This window comes from Capricornis sumatraensis, chromosome 1 (assembly GCF_032405125.1).
Source record: "Capricornis sumatraensis isolate serow.1 chromosome 1, serow.2, whole genome shotgun sequence".
Taxonomy (NCBI): domain Eukaryota; kingdom Metazoa; phylum Chordata; class Mammalia; order Artiodactyla; family Bovidae; genus Capricornis; species Capricornis sumatraensis.
This window is the reverse complement of record NC_091069.1, coordinates 244,399,127-244,422,552: the sequence shown is the minus strand read 5'-3', so window position 1 is coordinate 244,422,552 and position 23,426 is coordinate 244,399,127. Positions and strand designations below refer to the sequence as shown.

At 37.5% G+C, this 23,426-nt stretch overlaps 1 protein-coding gene across 1 annotated transcript in view; it reads right to left on the bottom strand.

Annotated features, from left to right (window-relative positions):
• Positions 1-8,816: 8,816 nt before the first annotated feature.
• MRPL3 (mitochondrial ribosomal protein L3) overlaps positions 8,817-23,426 on the bottom strand; it is a 56,393-nt gene continuing 41,783 nt past the window's right edge. The window contains exons 9-10 of the mRNA XM_068980050.1: positions 21,250-21,327; positions 8,817-9,299 (exon numbers count right to left, since the gene is read on the bottom strand). Of these exons, the coding sequence (XP_068836151.1) occupies positions 9,147-9,299; positions 21,250-21,327 (231 nt within the window). The 3' untranslated portion in view covers positions 8,817-9,146. The remainder of the gene's footprint in view (positions 9,300-21,249; positions 21,328-23,426) is intronic.

Below are 23,426 nucleotides of genomic sequence, written 5' to 3'. Positions count from 1 at the left end.
GAGGCCAAGGCAAAAAGGCATCCTGTTAAAGGTTAGAGGTGATCATTAGATATTTATGGTTTTATGGTGGCTAATCTGTAAAAGGCAATGGCACCCCACTCCAGTACTCTTGCCTGGAAAATCCCATGGATGGAGGAGCCTGGTGGGCTGCAGTCCATGGGATCGCGAAGAGTCAGACATGACTGAGTGACTTCCCTTTCACTTTTCACTTTCATGCATTGTAGAAGGAAATGGCAACCCACTCCAGTGTTCTTGCCTGGAGAATCCCAGGGACAGGGGAGCCTGGTGGGCTTCCGTCTATGGGGTCGCACAGAGTCGGACATGACTGAAGTGACTTAGCAGCAGCAGCAGCAATCTGTGAAGAAGCAGGTAAGAATGATGATCACATCCTGGGCTATAAATCTAGCCTTAGTGAGTTTTAAAAAACTGAAATCACTTCAAAAATATTTTTTGATCACAATGCAGTAAGATTAGATGTCAACTACAGGAGAAGGCAATGGTAACCCACTCCAGTACTCTTGCCTGGAAAATCCCATGGGCGGAGAAGCCTGGTAGGCTGCAGTCCATGGGATCGCAAAGAGTCGGACACAATTGAGCAACTTCACTTTCACTTTTCACTTTCATGCATTGGAAAAGGAAATGGCATCCCACTCTAGTGTTCTTGCCTGGAGAATCCCAGGGATGGGGGAGCCTGGTGGGCTGCCGTCTACGGGGTTGCACAGAGTCAGACACAACTGAAGTGACTTAGCAGCAGCAGCAGCAGCAGCACAGGAACAAAAAAATTAAAAACACAATATATGGAGACTAAATAACACACTTCTGAATAATCAACAGATCATGGAAGAAATCAAAAGGAAATGGAAATATGCATAGAAACAAATGAAAATGGAAACACAACAATCTGAAACCTATGGAATTCAGTAAAAGCAATACTAAGAGCAATACAAAGTTCATAGAAATAGAAGCCTATCTCAAGAAACAAGAGAAACATCAAATAAACAACCTAACTTTATACCTAATACAACCAGAAAAAGAAAAGAAAAACCCCAAAGTTAGTAGAAGGAATGAAATTATAAAAATGAGATTAGAAATAAGTGAAAAGAAATGAAAGAGACTATAGCAAAAACTAAAAGCTGGTTCTTTGAGAAGATAAATAAAATAGACAAACCATTAGACAGACTCATCCAAAAAAAAAAAAAGGAGATGGGGGAGAAGGATCAAATCAATAAAATTAGAAATGAAAATGGAGAAATCAAAACAGACAACACAGAAATACAAAAGATCATAAGAGACCACTATGAGCAATTATATGCCAAAAAAAGAAAAAAGGACAATTTGGAAGAAATGGACAAAGTTCACTTCCAGAACTGAACCAGGAAAAGTAGAAAATCTTAACAGACTCATCTCAAGGATGGAAATCGAAACTGAGTAAAAAATCTTCCAACAAACAAAAGCCCAGGACTAGATGGCTTCACAGGTGAATTCTACCAAATATTTAGAGACAAGCTAACACATATCTTACTCAAACTATTCCAGGAAATTGCAGAGGAAGGTAAACTTCCAAACTGATTCTACGAGGCTGCCATCACCTTGATACCAAAGCCAGACAAAGATGCCACAAAACAAGAAAACTACAGGCCAATACCACTGACGAACATACATGCAAAAATCCTTAACACAATTCTAGCAAACAGAATCCAACAACACATTAAAAAGATCATACATACATCATGACCAAGTGGACTTTATCCGAGGAATGCAAGGATTCTTCAATATTTGCAAATCAATCAATGTGATACACCATATTAACAAATTGAAAGATAAAAACCATATGATTATCTCAATAGATGCAGAGAAAGCCTTTGACAAAATTCAATATCCATTTACGATAAAAACTCTCCAGAAAGCAGGCAAAGAAGGAACATACCACAACACAACAGAAGCCATAAATGACAAACCCACAAACATTATCTTCAATGGTGAAAAACTGAAAGCACTTCCTCTAAAATCAGGAATAAGACAAGGGTGCCCACTCTCACCATACTATCCAACAGTTTTGGAAGTCCTAGCCACAGCAATCAGAGAAGAGAAAGAAATAAAAGGAATCCAGATTGGAAAAGAAGTAAAACTCTCACTGTTTGCTGATGACCTGATCCTCTACATAGAAAACCCTAAAGACAGCACCAGAAAATTACTAGAGCTAATCAATGAATATAGTAAAGCTGAAGGATATAAAATTAATACACAGAAATCCCTTGCATTTCTATACACTAAAAACGAAAAAACAGAAAGAAATTAAGGAATCAATGCCATTCACCATTGCAACAAAAATAATAAAACACTTAGGAATAAATTTACCTAAAGAAATGAAAGACCTACATGTAAAAAACTATAAAACACTGATGAAAGAAATCAAAGATGACACAAATAGATGGAGAAATATATCATGTTCGTGGATTGGAAGAATCAATATAGTGAAAATGAGTTTACTACTCAAAGCAATCTATAGATTCAATGCAATCCCTACCAACCTACCAACGGCATTTTTCACAGAACTTGAACAAATAATTTCACAATTTGTATGGAAACACAAAAAACTTTGAACAGCAAAATCAATCTTGAGAAAGAATGGAACTGGAGGAATCAACCTTTCTGACTTCAGACTATACCACAAAGCTACAGTCATCAAGATGATATAGTACAGACACAAAGACAGAAATATAGATCAATGGAACAAAATAGAAAGCACCTATGGACGCCTTATCTTTAACAAGTTCAGTTCAGTTCAGTCGCTCAGTCGTGTCCGACTCTTTGCAACCCCATGAATCGCACCATGCCAGGCCTCCCTGTCCATCACCAACTCCTGGAGTTCACTCAGACTCACGTCTATCGAGTCTGTGATGCCATCCAGCCATCTCATCCTCGGTCATCCCCTTCTCCTCCTGCCCCCAATCCCTCCCAGCATCAGAGTCTTTTCCAATGAGTCAGCTCTTCGCATGAGGTGGCCAAAGTACTGGAGCTTCAGCTTCAGCATCATTCCTTCCTAAGAAATCCCAGGGTTGATCTCCTTCAGAATGGACTGGTTGGATCTCCTTGCGTCCAAGGGACTCTCAAGAGTCTTCTCCAACACCACAGTTCAAAAGCATCAATTCTTCGGCACTCACCCTTCTTTACAGTCCAACTCTCACATCCATACATGACCACAGGAAAAACCACAACCTTGACTAGACGGACCTTAGTCGGCAAAGTAATGTCTCTGCTCTTGAATATACTATCTAGGTTGGTCATAACTTTTCTTCCAAGGAGTAGGATTCTTTTAATTTCATGGCTGCAGTCACCATCTGCAGTGATTTGGGAGCCCCCAAAAATAAAGTCTGACACTGTTTCTTCTGTTTCCCCATCTATTTCCCATGAAGTGATGGGACCAGATGCCATGATCTTCGTTTTCTGTATCTTTAACAAAGGAGCCAAAAATATACAATGGAGAAAATGCAATCTCTTTAACAAGTGGTGCTGGGAAAACTGGTCAACCACCTGTAAAACAATGAAACTAGAACACTTTCTAACATCATACATAACAATAAACTCAAAATGGATTAAAGATCTAAATGTAAGACCAGAAACTATAAAACTCTTAGAAGAAAACATAGGCAGAACACTCTCTGACATAAATCACAGCAATATCCTCTATGACCCACTTTCCAGAGTAATGGAAATAAAAACAAAATAAACAAGTGGGACCTAATTAAACTTTTGTAAATGGTAAGCAAGGTGAAAGACAGGCTTCAGAATGGAAGAAAATAATAGCAAATGAAACAACTGACAAAGAATTAATCTCCAAAATATCAAACAGCTCATGCAGCTGAATACCAGAAAAATAAACTACTCAATCAAACAGTGGGCCAGAGAACTAAACAGACATTTCTCCAAAGAGATATACAGATGGCTAACAAACACATGAGAAGATGCTCAACATCATTCATTATCAGAGAAATGCAAATCAAAACCACAATGAGGTACCATCTCATGCCAGTCAGAATGGTTGCCATCAAAAAGTCAACAAACAATAAATGCTCGAGAGGGTGTGGAGAAAAGGAAACCCTCTTACACTGTTGGTGGGAATGAAAACTGGTATAGCCACCATGGAGAACAGTGTGGAGATTCCTTGAAAAACTGGAAATAGAACTGCCATAAGACCCAACAATCCCACTGCTGGGCATACACACCGAGGAAACCAGAACTGAAAGAGACATATGTACTCCAATGTTCATTGCAGCACTGTTTACAATAGCTAGGACATGGAAGCAACCTAGATGCCCTAGATGCACATGAATGGATAAGCAAGTAGTGGTACATATACATAATGGAATATTACTCAGCTATAAAAAAAGAACACATTTGAGTCAGTTCTAATGAGGTGAATGAAACTGGAGCTTATTATACAGAGTGAAGTAAACCAGAAACAGAAACATCAATACATTAACATATATATATGGAATTTAGAAAGATGGTGATGACCCTATATGCAAGACAGCAAAAGAGACACAGATGTAAAGAACAGACTTGTGGACTCTATGGGAAAAGATGAGGGTGGGATGATTTGAGAATAGCATTGAGACATGTATATTACTGTATATAAAATAGATTACCAGTGCAAATTGTTGCATGAATAGGGCATTCAAAGCTGGTGCTCTGGGAAAACCCAGAGGGAAGGTGGGGGCGGGGGGGGGGGGGGGCTCAGGAATGGGAGGACACATGTACACCCATGGCTGATTCATGTCAATGAATGGCAAAACCCCACAATATTGTAAAGCAATTAGCCTCCAATTAAAATAAACAAACAAAAAAACTAAGATAATAACATATGTTCCCATCACTTCCTGGCAAACAGAAGGGAAAAAGTGGAAGTAGTGATAGATTTTATTTTTTGGGGCTCCAAAATCATTGCGGACATTGATTGTAGCCGTGATATTCAGACATTTGTTCCTTGTAAGGATCGCTATAGAAACCTAGACTAAATATTAAAAAGCAGAGACATCACTTTGCTGACAAAGTTCCGTATAGTCAATGCTATGGTTTTCCTAGTAATCATGTACAGATGGAAGAATTGGTCCATAAGGAAGGTTGATTGCTGAAGAATTTATGCTTTCAAATTGTGGTGCTGGAGAAAACTCTTGAGAGGTCCTTGGACTGCAAGGAGATCAAACCAGCCAATCCTAAAGGATATCAACCCTGAATATTCATTGGAAAGACTGTTGCTAAAGGTGAAGTTCCAAAACTGTGGCCACCTGATGTGAATAGCTAACTCATTAGAAAAGACCTTGATGCTGTGAAAGATTAAGAGCAGGAGAAGACTGGGGCAACAGAAGATAAGATGTTTAGATAGCATCACTGACTCAATGGATATGAATTTGAGCAGACTCTGGGAGATAGTGGAGGACAGATAAACCTGGCATGCTGCAGTCCATGGGGTCGCAAAGAGTCAGACATGACTTAGCGACTGAACAATGACAACAAGGTTTGCTCTGGATCAGTTGCTCTCAGAAATAGGATTAAATTAAGTCCCTTTGAAATATTGTATGGTTGTTTTTTCTAGGCGTCTACCTAGATGGGATGTCTATAAATGTTCTGAAAGACCTAGAAGTTGACAATTATATTAAAACTTTGCACATTATACTAAACATTCCTCATGAATTTGCCTCCAACAGGTCTGCCTACACAACTGAAGTAAATGGTAATTTCATTATGGCTGGAGAGGAGTCAGTGTATTTTATTTTATAGCACAGGCATTCAGTATATATGTATTGAGAACTAGAACCCAAGTCCATCCCTATGCCCAATCCTATGTTCAATTACAAATTAGAAACAAAGAGCTAAGAGTTTCCATCAGGTCTAAATAGTTGTAGATAATAAAGGAAGGACGATTTTACTACTAAAAATTTCTCAAGAATATTCATTGCCCCTGTTCAGCAGGAAAGAGCCACAACTGTCTTTGTCCCTTTTCTCACGGGAATGGACACTGACTGTAGGGAATTTTAATGGGTAAGAAACTTTGTTTTCTGTTATAAGTTAATCACTAAAGGGATATACATAATGGCCCATCTCTGGGAACCCAGCCTCACAGGTAATGAGCATTAAGCTAAAATACCTCTGTTTAGCTCAGAGGAAACACCCTGACCAGGCCCACCTGTGAATGACTGCAGGAAGGAAGAAATTAAAACATCCTCTCAAGAGTCTGATCAGAACCAGGGGGGTGTTTGACTTTACTCCCTACCCTTTTAGTATAAAAGAAACTTGAATTCTAATTTAGGCAACATTGCTTTTGGGGGACATGAACCCACAATCTTCTTGGTCTGCTGGCTTTCCTTGCCCCAACAACTCATCTCCTGGTTTGCTGGATTGGACTGGGTAACACAGACTCTGGTGAAAGATGATGATGGGTCTAGGGCAGGTTCTCTGGTGTACAGGATTTCCTGCCTTCTTCATAAGGCCACATATCCTGCCCTTCTTCTGTCATCTGGCTACTTTCAGATGATATGATTTGTCTCCTGCACTGCATAAAGCATCCTTCCTGAGTAATGATTTCTCCCATCAATGGCTCCTGGGAAATTAAACAGTTTCTCATTCAGAAGAGGTTGGGGACTCCTGATACAAATCTCAGCAGATACCTTGTTCAGAAACAAGATTTTATGTTCTCCAGCAATAACTGTTCATCTGTCTTGTAGGTTAACAACTTCCCATCATTTCATCAGCAACCTTGACACATCTATGAGTTTACTAAAATCTTTTCGTCAAATGCAGTTAATTAAAGGAGTGAATTGATGTACACAATATTCTGAATTTCAAAATTAAATAGGTATAAATAATCCCTAAACAAACAATGGGGCAAACCCAATGAATGGGTACCATTTTAAGTTTTGGTTATTCTTAAATTTATGCATTCATTCCATTTTTACAATTAGCTTGAACAGTTCTATGGTAAGTCATTTTGAGACTTTAAAAATAGGATTAGGCTAAATTCTTTACAATATTACATCTTCCCATTCATAACTTAAATAATAGAGAGGACCATTATAGTTTTCTTTCATGTTCTTCAATTACATTTTTAGTTCTCCAGTAAGACCTCAGAATATGTTAGGCTTCTTTCCTCAGTAACTTTTAAAAAATTGCTGCTGTGGATGGTATTCACTTCCATATCACAGAATTGCCTAATATTGCTATTATATGTTTGTATAAAGTGTGTTAGTCACTCAGTCATGTCTGGCTCTTTGCGACCCATGGACTGTACCCCACTAGGCTCTTCTGTCCATGTTTGTATACTGAAGTTGTATTTAGTCACCAGAACTGTCTTCATTTGTTCTGACAGCTTATCAGTTGACTGTCTTAAATCTTCTAGGTAGATCATATTTCTTACAAATGAGATTTATTCTCATATCCCTGCATATCACTACTCTTTCTTGTTTTACTGCATTGGCTAAGATCTCCAAAACCACTGTTGTCTAGAAGTAGTAAAGGATAGCCTTACTCGGTCTCTGACAACAATGTGTCTAATATTTTACCCTTGAATATGTTTATTTTTAACAAGGTCAGAAATTTCTAGTTTGATAAATTATTTTTAATAATAAATAACGTGCTAAACAAGATTTACTGCAGTTTAAAATTACTCCTCTTGAGGACCTCGTAATTAAAGAGAAACATGAAACAAATCAATGTTATTTGTTTTACTTTGCTATCCAGGAAGCTCAGAGCCAAACCAAATATAACACCTCTGCTCAACTCAGGCCACAGCCTGCTCAACTGTATTATATTGGCACCATTTCTTCTCAACCCCCCACTTATACTAATTTATATCATCCTACATGTTTTCTCCTTACTTTACTATTTTAACACATGGATCTGTCAACTACCACAAATCTTTAATAAAAAGAGATGAAGTATAAATGAAAACTTTAAGAGAGATGTGGCTTCAGCTGGATTTAAAATTAAGAATGAGAAATGCAATGTGGACCCCAAAATACTGGTAGGTCTTCGTGTGATTTCCTGGTAACTAATGAATTTGTTATTAAAAGGTGTTTAACACTGTGGTTAGTAAGTCTCTTGGGTGGCTATGTGAATCAAGTCTTGGAAGACACCTGAAGTTTAAAAAGTTAAAATTCTGTGTATCCTTAGGAATCTAGTCCAGAGGAAATCCAGTAGTTAAGTAAGGCCTGCTTATACTTACATTGGCCTAGAGCATGGCTCAGCGGTAAAGAATCTGCTTGCCAATGCAGGAGATACAAGAGACTCGGGTTTGATCTCTGGGTTGGGAATATCCTCTGGAACAGGAAATGGTAACCCACTCCAGTATCCTTGCCTGGAAAATTCCATAGACAGAGGAGCCTGGCAGGCTACAGTCCATGAAATTGCAAAGAGTCTGACATAACTGAACAACTGAACATGAGCATGATACTAACATTGTTAGGCTTAATTATCTGTCACAAGTAGCCATTAGTAAATATTTTCATTTGATACAATGAAGAGAAACCCAGGAGCTATTATCAACATTTTGAGTAACAGGTGGTTAATAAGTTTGTTGAATGCACACCCAGGTTGTTTCAAACCTCTTTTGGAAGGCATCAAGGAAAAATGATTACAAGACTTCCCTGGTGATTCAGGCAGAACCTTAACCACTGTATGCTGTGAGACACAGCCAAAAATGAAAGAGTTATAGTTGAATCATCAAGCTAAAAAATAACTACACCCCCCAGCACAAGTATAATATATAAGACCCATAATTTGTGATTTTATTATGTGTCAGGCCTTTAACTATAACATAAACATTTCTATAATTTAGATAAACATCTGAATTCCTCTGTTTTTGAGGCTCAAGAAATGGTTTTCTTTTTTCTTTAATCTAGATAAGTTATCTAGTCTCCATATGAGTTGACACCATTCCACAACCACCCTTTCACAAAGACAGACAAATCTTTAGTAGAAGTTAAATTTATAAACATTTAAGATAAATTGAGAAATACACAGTAAAAGAGAACCATGTGGTTATGTGGTATGTTTTAACTAAGGAAAAACCCCCATAATTCCTGGTTATGTTACTGTTCTGGCTCATCAGCATTCACAGCATATGTGGGGTTCTCTCATGTCCAATGAAGTCAAGCAAATGTAATAGAAGGTGCTCCAGGCTGACACACTTCTTCATCATACAAATCTTCTGGTAGCTCCTTTTCGTCCTCATCAGGGAAATATGTTGGAAATGGTAGATTTTTACAGAAATCCTTATATGCAGGCAGTATAGAATCTTTGATCTGGGAGGTGGGGGAAGCAAAGATCTTATTAATAAGTTATTTAAAGATAGTCTGGTTTACTTATAATCCTAGAATATCTGTTTTCGCATTTTGTTTATTTTTTCTTTGTTTTTAGTTTCTACATTTTCTAATGTGAATAATATAGCTGTTATACACTGAGTTCCTCATACTTTATATATGTATATGTATATATACGTTTATGTATATTCCAACAAACTTAACTAATCCAATGACAGAAACATAGACTTCCTCAAGTTAATCAACTACCTCATGAGAATCCCATGGATAGAGGAGCCTGGTGGGCTACAGTCCACAGGATTGCACAGTTGGACACAACTGAAGTGACTGAGCACAAACCCACACAGATGCTATTAGAACCATTTTATGGAAAAAAACTGAACTGAACCAACTTTTTTGCCAACCCAATGTTATTATTATTCTATATTCTACCATAGGATTTTTTGAGCTCAGATTAAAGAAAATAAAATTTATCTAGTACTTTTGTTAGTCTTAATTCTAACAAATAACCCCAAATTCTAATATATAACCCCAAATAACAAGTTTTATTAAGGAAATTAGCATATATTTAACAAGTAGTGTTCTCTCTGAGAGCTAAACATAGAGTAGTATTTAACAAAAAACAATAATAATGCCAGAGTCTCTAAATTAGCTCTAATTTTTATATTAAAAAAATATTCTAATTACATTTGTGAATTCATAAACTGAGGAATAACATAGATATTGAAATGATCTAAAATGTTGTTATATTTTTGGAAAATATTACTAGATTCTTTAAAGCTTCTGACTCATTCCACAAACTCCATTCAGAGATAAATAAAAAAAATTACATGTTAATTATACACACAGATTAAAATAAGACATTTTGGCAATAAGAAATGAGTAATTTGGTTGACGTTAGTACACAGCTGCTAGGAATAGCAAAGTACAGAAAAACATTTATATTCATATCTCTCATTAAAATTGTTAGAAATTACCAGTCAGTTGCCTAAAAGGAAACACTTGTTTTAATCTTTTTTCCAATTCTCTAATTCTGGGTTCAACTTTAACTTGGAAAAAAAAAAGATATTCTTACCAATTAAACAGTCTCAGAATTTATAAAAGAAAACCCAAGCAAATACACAATAAAGAGAACAACAAAATTTTCTGTGGTAATTTACTGCAAGATATTGAGTATACTTCCCTTTGCCATACAGTAGGTCCTTATTGGTTATCTATTTGATATTTAGTAGTCTGCATCTGCTAATTCCAAAATACTAATTTATCCCTCTCTTATTCTTTTCCCCTTTGGTAACCACAAGTTTGTGTTCTATGTTTGTGAGTCTATTTCTGTTTTTGTAAATAAGTTCATTTTATCTTTTTTTTAGATGCCACATATAAGTGACATATGATATTTCTCTTTGACTTAGTATGGTAATCTCTAGGTTCAACCATGTTGCTGCAAATGGCACTTTCTTTTTTATAGCTGAGTAATATTCCACCATGGGCTTCCCAGGTGATGCAGTGGTAAAGAATCCTGTCAATGCAGGAGATACAGACTTGATCCCAGGATTGGGAAGATCCCCTGGAGTAGGAAATGGCAACCCACTCCAGTATTCTTGCCAGGAAAACTCCATGGACAGAGGAGCCTGGTGGGTTATAGTCCATGGGGTTGCAAAGAGTTGGACATGACTGAGTTGAGTGCATGCACGAACACCCCCCCCCCCCACCCACCCAATGTTCCACTGTATAAATGTACCATGGATTCTTTATATCTCTTTCAATGTACATTTAGGTTGTTGCCATGTCTTGGCTACTGTAAATAGGGTTGTGATGAACAATGGCAAGCATGTACCCCTTTGAATTATCATTTTCTCTGCTTATACATCCAGGAGTCAGACTGCTGGGCTATATGGTAACTCAGATTTTTAGTTTAAGGAATTTCCATACTGTTTCCTATAGTAGCTGCACCAATTTACATTCCCACCAAGAGTGTAGAGGGTTCCCTTATCTCCATATCAACTCCAGCATTTATTACTGATAGACATTTTAATGATGGTCATTCTGACTGGTATGAGGTGACTTCCTCACTGTAGTTTTGATTTGCATTTCCCTACTAATTAGTGAGTTTTTTTTTTTTTTTTCATATGCCTTTTAGCTATCTGTATGTCTTCTTTGGAGAAATGCCTGCTTAGATCTTTTGCCTGTTATTTGATTGGGTTGTTTGTTTTTTTGAAGTTGAGCTGTATGAGCTGTTTATATATTTTGGAAATTATTCTCTGTTGGTAGCGCCATTTGCAAATATTTTCTCCCATTCTCCAGGTTGTTTTTTCACTTTGTTTATGGTTTCCTTTGTTGTGAAAACTTTTAAATTTCATTAGGTTCCATTTGTTAATTTTTGTATTTCCATTACTCTATGAGATGGATCAAAAAAGATATTGCTGTAATTTATGTCAGAGTGTTCCACCTGTTTTCCTGTAGAAGTTTATAGCATCCCATATTATTTTTAGACCTTTAATCCAATTCATTTCTGTAAATGGTGTTAGAAAATGTTCTAGTCTTGTACATGCAGATGTCCAATTTTACCACACTACTTATTGAAAAGATTATTATTTCTCCATTGTATATTACTGCCTTTTTTATGTAGGTTAGCTGATCATAGGTGCGTGGCTTTATTTTGGGGTTTTCTATTCTATTTCGTTGATCTATATGTGTGTCTTTGTGCCAGTACCAAACTGTTTGGATTACTGTAACTTTGTAGTATAAAGTCAGGGAACCTGATTCCTTCAGCTCTGTACTTCTTTCTCAAGATTGAATTTGCCTATCCTGAATTTTGTGTTTCCATACAAAAATTTAAAATTTCTTTTCTAGTTTAATGAAAAATGTCATTGTAAATTTCGTAGGGAATACACTGAGTCTATAGATTGCCTTGGATAGTATGATCATTTTAATAATGTTGATACCTCCAATCCAAGAACATGGTATATCTTTTCATCTGTTTGTGTCTTCTTCAATTTTCTTCATCAGCATCTCAGTTTTCTGAGTACAGGTATTTCGCCTCCTTTAGTAGGTTTGTTCCTAAGTATTTTATTCTTTTTGATGTGATGGTAAATGAGATTATTTCCATAATTTTATGATCTGATTTTTATTGTTAGTGTAAAGAAGTACAACAGACTTCTGTGTATTAATTTTGCATCCTGCAATTTTACCAAATTTATTGATGAGATCTAGTAGTTTTCTGATAGCATCTTCAGGATTTTCTATGTACAGTCTCATTTCATCTGTAAACAGTGATAATTTTATTACTTCATTCGCAATCTGGATTCTTTTTCTTCTGATTGCTGTGGCCAGAAATTCCAAAACTATGTTGAATAGAAGTGGCAAGAGTGGGTACTTGTCTTCTGCCTGATCTTAGAGGAAACGCTTTCAGCTTTTTGCTATTGATTATGATGCTAGCTGTGGGTTTGTCATATATGGCCTTTATTACGTTGAGGCAGGTTCCCTCAATGGCTGCTTTCTGGAGAGTTTTACCGTAAATGGATGTTGAATTTTATGAAAAGCTTTTCCTGCATGTATTGAGATGACCATATTGTTTTTATTCTTCAACTTGTTAATGTGCTGTATATTAATTGATTTGCAGATACTGAAAAATCATTACATCCTTGGGATAAATCCCAATTGATTGTGATGTATGATCCTTTTAATGTATTTTTGGATTCAGCTGGCTAGATTTTTTTTTCTAAATTTTATTGGGGAGTTTTGCACCTATTATCATCAGTGATATTGGCCTGTAATTTTCTTTTTTTGTAATTATCTTTGATTTTGGTATCAGGGTGATGGTGAATGTGTGCTAAGTTGCTTCACTCGTATCTGACTCTGTGTGACCCTATGGACTTGTAGCCTCCCAGGTTCCTCTGTCTATGGAATTCTCCAGTCAAGAATACTGGAGTGGGTTGCCATGCCCTTCTCCAGGGGATCTTCTCAACCCAGGGACTGAACCTGCGTCTCACATCTCCTGCATTGGCAGGTGGGTTCTTTACCGCTAGCACCACCTGGGAAGCCCAGGGTGATGGTAGCTTCATAGAATGAGTTCAGAAATGCTCGTTCCTCTGTAATTTTCTGAAACTGCTTCAGAAGGATAGGTGTTAACTCTTCTTTAAATGTTTGATACAGTTTTTCTGTGTAGTTATCTGGTCCTGGACTTTTGTCTGTTCAGTTTTAAAATTACTGCTTCAATTTCAGTACTGGTAATTGGTCTGTTCATATTTTCTGTTTCTTCCTTGCTTAGTCTTGGGAGGCTGCACCTTCTTAAGAATTTGTCCATTTCTTCCAGGTTGTCCATTTTATGGTTATATACTTGCTTGTGGTGGTGGTTTAGTTACTAAGTCATGTCCAACTCTTGAGACCCCATGGACACACACCAGGCTCCCTGTCCATGGGATTCTCCAGGCCAGAATACTTGAGTGGGTTGCCATTTCCTTCTGTAATGCTTGTAGCAGCCTCTTATGATCTTTTGTATTTCTGTGGTATAGGCTTTAACTTCTGCTTTATCATTTCTGATTTGGATCCTCTCCTTTCTCTTTCCATAATGAATTTAGCTAAAAGTTTATCAACTTTGTTTATCTTTTTAAAGAATCAGCTTTTAGTTTCATTGATCTTTTCTACATTTTTTTTTGTTTGTTTTTAGTGTCTATTTATTTCTGTTCTGATCTTCATGATTTCTTATTTTCTACTAACTTTGGATTTCAATTGTTTTTCTTTCTCTGGTTGCTTTAGGTATAAGGCTATGTTGATATTTTTCTTATTTCCTAAGGCAAGTTTGTACTGCTATAGACTTTCTTCTTAGAACTGCTTTTGTTCAATAGATTTTTAATCATCATTATTTCATTTTCATTTTTCTCTAGGTATTTTTTTATTTCTTCAGTGATCCATTGGTTGTTTAGTAGCATATTATTTAGCTTTCACATGTTTATGTTTTTTATTTTTTTCTTGTGGTTGTTTTCTTTTTCATTGTCTGCACCAAACAGCTTGTGGTATATCAGTTTCATGGCCAAAGAATGAATCCACATCCTTAGCAGAGAAAGTGCTGAGTCCTAACCACTGGATGACTAGGGAATTCCCTGGTTGCTTTCTAATCTCATAGCATTGTGATCAGAAAAGATGCCTGATGCAATTTCAGTTTTCTTAAATTTACCAAGGCTTGCTTTGTGACCCAACACATGACCAAACCTGAAGAATGGTACACATGCCCTTGAAATGTATATTTCCATCTGGTCTAATGTGTCATTTAAGGCCTGTGTTTCCTTAGTGATTTTTCTGTCTGGATGATCTGTCCATTGATGTAAGTGGGGCATTAAAATTCCCTACTAGTATTACTGTCAATTTCCACTTTTATGTCTATTAATATCTGTCTTACTTGTTGCGATGCTCCTATGTTGGGTGTGTATATACTCACAATTGTTACATCTTCTTTCCTTGATCATTATGTAATTTCCTTCTTTGTCTCTTTCAACATTTATTTTTAAAAGTGGTCTGATATGAATATTGCTACTCCAGCTTTCTTTTAATTTCCATTTGCATGGAATGTCTTTTTCCATCCTACTGCTTTCAGTTTGTATGTCTCTAGAACTGAAGTGGGTCTCCTCTAGACAACACATATACAGGTCTAGTTTCTGTATCAATTTAGCCAGTCTATGCCTTCTGATTAGAGCAATTAATCCCTTTCAGTTCAATTCAGTCACTCAGTTGTGTCCAACTCTTTGTGACCCCGTGGAGGATAGCACGCCAGGCATCCCTGTCCATCACCAGCTCCCGGGGCTTACTCAAAACTCATGTCCATTGAGTCGGTGATGTCATCCAACTATTTCATCCTCTGTCATCCCCTTCTCCTCCCACCTTCAATCTTTCCCAGCATCAGGGTCTCTTCGCAATCAGGTGGCCAAAGTGTTGGAGTTTCAGCTTCAACATCAGTCTTTCCAAAGAATATTCAGGACGGATTTTCTTTTGGATGGACTGGTTGGATCTCCTTGCAGTCCAAGGGACTCTCAAGAGTCTTCTCCAACACCACAGTTCAAAAGCATCAGTTCTTCAGCACTCAACTTTCTTTATGGTCCAACTCTCACATCTATACATGACCACTGGAAAAACCATTGCTTTGACTAGACAGACCTTTGTTGGCAAAGTAATGTCTCTGCTTTTTAATATGCTCTCTAGGTTGGTCATAGCTTTTCTTCCAAGGAGCAAGTGTCTTTTAATTTCATGGCTGCAGTCACCACATGCAGTGATTTTGAAGCCCCCCAAAATAAAGTCTGTCACTGTTTCCCTTGGTTCCCATCTATTTCCCATGAAGTGATGGGAACAGATGCCATGATCTTAGTTTTCTGAATGTTGAGTTTTAACCCCAACTCTTTCACTCTCCTCTTTCACTTTCATCAAGAGGCTCTTTAGTTCTTCATTTTTTGCTATAAGTGTGGTGTCATCTGCATATCTGAGGTTATTGATATTTCTCCCTGCAATCCTGATTCCAGCTTGTGCTTCATCCAGTCCAGCATTTCTCATGCTGTACTCTTGCATTTAAGGTAATTATCAATATATGTTCTTATTGTCATTTTGTTAACTGTTGTGGACTTCTGTGGGTCTCCCTCCACCCCCACCACTTTCTTTTGTTCTCTGGTCTTGTGATTTGATGATTACCTTTAGTGTTGTTTGGGTTCCTTTTACTTTTGTGTATGGGTTAGTCACTTAGTTGTGTCCAACTCTTTTGCAACTCCATGTACCGTAGCCTGCCAGGCTCCTCTGTCCATGGAACTGTCCAGACAAGAATACTGGAGTGGGTTGCCATTTCCTCCTCCAGGGGATTTTCCTGACCCAGAGATTGAACCCAGGTCTCCTGCAATGCAGGCAGATTCTTATCATCTGAGCTATGTAGTAGTCCTACAGCTCAGATGGTAAAGCTATTTGTGTATATATATAGATTATGTATTTTTGGTTTGTGATTGCCATGAGGTTTTGGTACATCAGCTATATACATATGATTAAGTTGCTGATTTTGTAATTTCAATTGCATTTTATATACCCCACATTATTACTCTTCTCCCGTCATGATTACTGTTTTTTTGATATCATATTTTACATCTAATTGTTTTATGTATCCCTTAACTGTGCATTGTGGATACAGATGATTTTACTACTTTTGTCTTTTAACCTTCCTACTAGTTTTTGTGGATGACTTCCTACCTTTATTGTATGTCTGCTCACTGTTTATCAGTGAGCTTTTCCACTTCATAATTTTCTTGTTTCTAGTTGTGGCCTTTTCTTTTCTGCTTAGAGAACTTCCTTTCAGTTCAGTTCAGTTGCTCAGTCATGTCTGACTCTTTGCAACCCCACGCCAGGCCTCCCCGTCCATCACCATCTCCTGGAGTTCACTCAAACTCACGTCCATTGAGTCGGTGATGCCATTCAGCCATCTCATCCCCTGTCGTCCCGTTTTCCTCCTGCCCCCAATCCCTCCCAGCATCAGAGTCTTTTCCAATGAGTCAACTCTTTGCACGAGGTGGCCAAAGTACCGGAGTTTCAGCTTTAGCATCATTCCTTCCAAAGAACACCCAGGGCTGATCTCCTTTAGAATGAACTGGTTGGATCTCCTTGCAGTCCAAGAAACTCTCAAGAGTCTTCAGTATCTGCTATAAAGCTGGTTTGGTGATGCTGAAATCTTTATCTTTTGCTTGTCTGTAAAGCTTCTGAGTTCTCCATCAAATCTGAATCAGAGTCTTGCTGGGTATCCTTGTTTGTAGATTTTTTAATCACTAAATGTATCATGCCATTCTTTTCTGGCCTGCAGAATTTCTGTTCAAAAATCAGCAGACAGTCTTATGGGAGTTCACTTGTATGTTCTAGTTTTTCCCTGCAGCTGTTAATATTTTCTCTATTTATTGTCAATTTGATCCTTATGTGTACTGATGTGTCCCTCTTTGGGTTAGTCCTATATGACTAACTGGACTTGGGTAATTGTTTCCTTTCCCAGGTTATGGAAATTTTCAGGTATTTGAGGCTACCTCTTCAAATATTTTCTCATGCCCTCTCTTCTATGATCCGTATGATAAGAATGTTAGTGTGCCTGATGTTGGCCCAAAGGTCTCTTCAACCGTCCTCATTATTCATCTCTGTTTGCTTGTTTTCTGACTGTTAAAAACTTCTAACTACTTGCTCTGCATATCCATTCTTTTTCTAAGTTCTTGGATAATGTTTTAATCATTACTTTGAACTCCTGGAATACAATGCCTAAACTTCACTTCACTTAGTTGTTCTTCTGGGGTTTTATCTTGTTCCTCCATCTGAAACATACTCTTCTGTTGCCTCATTCTGTTTAAATTTCTACTTGTATTTCTTTGTATGTGGTAGGTTAGCTAGGTTTCTCAATCTTGGAGAAGTGGCCCTCTATATGGGATGTCTTGTGTATCCCAGCAGTACACTCCTAGCTCATCGTCAAAGGCTCAGGGATCAGCTGGTCCCAACGGATTGTCTGATCAGTTTGCAGGCTCAGTTCCACAGGCTGTATGATTTAGTTTTCTTGTTTCTGGTATCTGTCCCCTGCTGGATGGGGCTGCTCTATAAGCTTGTGCAGGCTTCTTCGAGGGAAAGGGGTTGGTGACTGCTCACTGATGGGTAGGACTGGTTCTTGGCCCTCTGGTGGGTAGGCCTGTGTCAAGAGGTATGTCAAAGGTGGCTATGGGCTCAGGAAGTCTTTAAGCAGCCTGTCTGTTGATGGATGGAGCTGTGTCTTTGCCCACTTGGTTGCTTGGACTCCAGGTGTCCTAGCACTGGAGCCTACAGGCTGTTGGGTAGGGCCAGGTCTTTGTACTAATGACCCAAGCAAGACATCAGCCTCCAATGAGAGTTCATGATGAATACTCCCTAATATATCTGCCACTGGTTTTTACATCCCCAGGTTGAACCACAGCTGCTTGACAACTTCCAGTTAATCCTCCAAGACCACCAGGTAGGTCTGACCCAGGCTCCTATGAAATTACTGCTTTTGCCATGGTTCCAGGTGCACATGAAATTTTGCATGTTCCCTTCAACAGTAAAGTCTCTGCTTCCCCCAGTCCTGTGGAGCTCCTGCTATCAAGCTCTGCTGGCCTTCAAAGCCAAATGCTCTGGGAGCTCCTCTTTCTGATGTTAGGCCTGGGGAGGTTCAGAACTCACTCCTGTGGGAGAACTTCTGTGATATACTCATTTTCCAGTTTGTGGGTAGCTAGGTGGTAAAGGATTTGATTATATCACAAGTGCACTCTCTACCATCTCATTGTGGTTTCTTCTTTATATCATTGGATGTAGAGTATCTTTTTTGGGAGGTTCCAGTCTTTTTTTTTAAATTGATGGTTGGTCAGCAGTTAATTGTGATTTTGGTATGCTCATAAGAGGTGAACTCAAGGTCCCTCTACTCCACTATCTTTTGCCAAAGTTGCTGGTACATGTTTTTGTGTACTGAATCTTACCACTGGCTTTATTATTTCCCTGCCTTCAGGACTCTCTCTTTCATTCTTTTATATTTACGTATATTGGCAAACCAGTTCAATTCCTTTTTAGGAAAGCTGGAGGTAGAACACACACACACAAAACAGGCAAAACTGAAAATAAACTCACATTATAAATCAGGATATAGGGACAAGCACACATGCATAGTAAGTATATTATGTTGTAGAAAACAGTTCTTTAGGCTCTCTTAATACATTTAGTGAATTCCAACAACAAAAAGCTTACATTGATTAAACAGGTTTTATTATCCCTAAGACACTTACTAACTTTAGAATGAAAAAAAAAAGTTATTGGCAGCCTAGTACTCTGTATTCTGATGGAGCCAAAAGCTCCTGTGGAATGAGTGAATTAATGAGGCTGCCCATCCAGCAAAAAGAACCTAGACCTCCAAGGACAAGGGGCTTATTCACCTGCTATGGAATCATTGGGAAGAATGGACAAAGTGGGGTGAATATTTTCAGAAGATTTACCAAACTTTTGACATTTAAAGCACAAGCTCACAAAACACTCCCCTAAACCCACACTTTAATATCTGGGATGGACATTTAAGGTTATAAAAGACAGTTAAAGGATACTATATTTCAAAGACATTTTTCAAGATGAGTTCTTTTATCAAAATCTGTTTGTTGGAAATATATTCACTAGTGTGTTAACACTTCAAAGTGGCCAGACATTTCTCTGATGGTACAGTTTCTCAAAATGTATTTGGATTCGTCTTTGGGAATTGCCTTCAGTGTACTTTCTGAACATCTTCAGTGATAGCAAGCCATCAGTCATTAAGTGGATTGAGTTTTTGGAGGCAATCTTTGTTGAAGTGGATGGAAAATCTAAATAGTAAGTGTTGTTGATTGTAAATTGTCTATAACAACCAGATCTGAACCCTGTACATGTGGTATTTCAAGGTAGTTGACCTATTCATCCCTGTTGGTGTCAAGGACAATAGTGGGGTAAACCTGAGCAGTTCTTAGCTGGAAGCTAGCCTAGAACTGTATACAGCGAATGGAGAGAAAAGGAGGATTTGGCAATGTTTAAAATTCCGTCTGCTATCCAGTATAATTTATTATGAAAAATGGTTAGTTTCCTTTTTTCTCTTTTATTAGGTTGTGATTTAAAATGACATAACAAAATCTGGAGATAGGAATACACTGAATTCTGAGGCCAAAATGTTAGGAGAAGCAGAGTGACAATCTGCTGGCTTCTGGTACCAGTATGACTTGGATGACCTGGAGCTTGGAAACACCTAAACCTAAAAACCTGAAAACCAAAACCAAAACAAAACAAAAAACAAAAACCTGCCCAAATCTTGCAATAATTAATCAAATGCATTTTTTTTCTTAAAAAAAAAAATGAGAATTCAATCAAAGAAGTGAAGAGTTCCAGAAAAGTGAAAGTGTTAGTCACTTAGTTGTGCCCAACTCTTTGTGACCGTATGGACTGCAGCCTGCTGGGCTCCTCTGTCCATGGGATTCTCTAGGCAAGAATACTAGAGTGGGTTGCCATGCCCTCCTCCAGGGATCTTTCCAACCCAGGGATTGAACCTAGGGCGCCTGCATTGCAGGTGGATTCTTTACCATCTGAGTCACCAGGGAAGCCAGAAAGTGAATTTTAATTACTGTAAGACTGAAACAAATTCGGTACCTTATGCTAGTAATGCAACCATCTTGACCTGACTGGAAAAAATCTAGGATTTAAGTTTCAACCTATTTTGTTGTTCTTGTTAGAAAATTAATGAAGAGCCTATTTCTGGGAACTGCTGATACACTTCTACTACAAGTTCATTTTTCAGAATGGACAATTCAAAATTCAAAAGTGATCTCTCATTTTGTATTATGTTGACTTAAATCCCAGGTTGAATATTTATTTTGTTTTTATTTGATGGGAAAAAAAGTCTCTATGAGCTTAAGAATTTTTTTCAAGTCTATCTTGTACAACGTGTTTTCTTCTCTTCATGTTTGAACACAAAAATACATTTTCAAGGAAAAGACAGAGCAATGCTAGTAATAATAAATCTCTCAAAATGTCCACTTCAAACCACCTTTCTTGTTGACTGTCATTTAACTTTCACCTCATATAATTCCAGTTCTCATGTCAAAGTACTCTTTAAAAATGAAAAAGTTTTTGGAAGGATGGAGATATATTGGTATTTTTAATAAGTAGTTTTGCTAATAACCTTTTTATATTTCTAAAGAGCCTCTTACTAGACCTACCCTTTGTATAGGCTTATGGTTTTAGAGACATAACCTATAGGTTATTTTATGCAATTTTCTCACTCAGGTGCTACTACATAAGTAGAAAAATTGGCAAAGAACACGTGGGGAAACAGCTACTTATTTTCAAGTCACATATGGGTGAGAAGAGAACTCATGGCACACATCCATCTCTCTGAACAAGAGAAAATAAAGACTGTTACACATACCTTTACTAAGCAGTTTCTGTGTCCAGGTACAGAACCATTGACATAGATTATATTGTGCTTTGTGTTTATTCGCCACACCTAAAGTAGAAATAAAATCAAACTTTAAGAGTTGAAAGTATGAGAATACACTTACATTAATACAAACAAAAGCTGAGGCTATAAGTAGCCTGGAGTCATAATCATGTTAGCAACTCAAAATATTGAATGAGAATAAAAAATTCAAATCCTATGGATGACTTGTGTTGTAATACCACAACACATGTCTCATGTTAAGTGGTAGAAAACTCTCATTTTAAGTATAAATGTGACTGAACAATCAAGACTACTAGGATATCTCAATATTCTGCTGGCACCATTAAGAGTAACAAGTGGAAATTCAAGTTTATTTTTAGTTAATATGAGCTTGCAACTAGAAACTGGGAAGCCATCATCTCTCTGGGTCTGATTTTTTAAAACAGTGTGCTAAGCAGATGGCCTTCAAACAGATCTTTACGTGGGGAAAACATTTACACAAGTGAGAATAGTCAATAAATAGTACTGAGAAAGGGTTTGGGGGAAAATCCAGTTTGATCCACACCTCATGGGTAAACGTTAAATACTAGGGAAACCGAAATCTCTCCTGTCCTACATATGCATACGTGAAAAGAAAATACACACAGTAGATACAAATAGATGTCTGTGTAAAGAGGAGAGTGAAAAAGTTGACTTAAAACTCAACATTCAGAAAATGAAGATCATGGCATCCGGTCCCATCACTTCATGGCAAATAGATGGGGAAACAGTGGAAATAGTGAGAGACTATTTCCCTGGGCTCCAAAATCACTGCAGATGGTGACTGCAGCCATGAAATTAAAGGATGCTTGCTCCTTGGAAGAAAAGCTATGACCAACCTAGACAGCATATTAAAAAGCAGATTTGTCAACAAAGGTCCATCTAGTCAAAGCTACGGTTTTTCTAGTAGTCATGTATGGATGTGAGAGTTGGACTATAAAGAAAGCTGAGTGCTGAAGAATTGATGCTTTTGAACTGTGGTGTTGGAGAAAACCCTTGAGAGTCCCTTGGACTGCAAGGAGATCAAATCAGTCAATCTTACAGGAAATTAGTTCTGAATAACTCATTGGAAGGACTGATGCTGAAGCTGAAACTCCAATATTTTGGCCACCTGATGTGAAGAACTGACTCACTGGAAAAGACCTTGATGCTGGGAAAGATTGAAGGTGGGAAAAGAAGGGGATGACAGAGGATGAGATGGTTGGATGGCATCACCAACTTGACAGACATTAAGTCTGAGTAAGCTCTGGGATTTGGTGATGGACAGGGAAGCCTGGCATGCTGCAGTTCATGGGGTCACAAAGAGTTGGACACGACTGAGTGACTGAACTGAACTGGCACATATAAAAGTAATAGAAGAGGAAAAATAATCTTAGATTTAGTTATATAAAATTAAAAAACTTCTGCTGGTTAAAATTTATAAATAACATATATCTAGAATAAGAATGAAAGAATGTGCACCAAAATGTTATCAATGATTATCTTTGGAGGTGGTTCTTTTGAATGGCTTATTTTCTTCCTTGTACTTTCTATGTGTTTCATACATATACACAGATTAGTTGTTTTAATAAAAATATAATTATATGGCACCTATTATCTACAACTCATTTTCACTTAGATATTACATATATTCCTCAAGTTCAAAGAGAGTGAATTTAACTTCCCCTTTTTAAATATATAATTATTTTACAATAATGGATGTATAGCGCAATGCTTTTTGAGTACTTTTTTTCCCTATTTTGATTGTCTCTATTGTCTCCCTCTCTTCTTTTCCTCACCCACATCCACCCACACATTTGACATTCAATAAAAAATAATCTGGTATATAACCATCTACTTTGTGTTTACACGGCGTGACAACATGTATGTAGGGAGCTTATGTTTATTATAAGAGTATTACACATAATGTTCTGAATATTTATTTTTTCACATAACACCTTGTGGAAATCTTCCAGGTCAAATAATAGATAATTAACTTTTTCTTTTTAATGAGTACATTTTCCAAGGCTTGGACGTTAAATGAATACATATGATAGCAACTCCAACGCATGCACACACACATACACACACACAGAGCTCATACAGCCCCACCCCTCAGTAACTGTAAAACCATACACTGGAACATG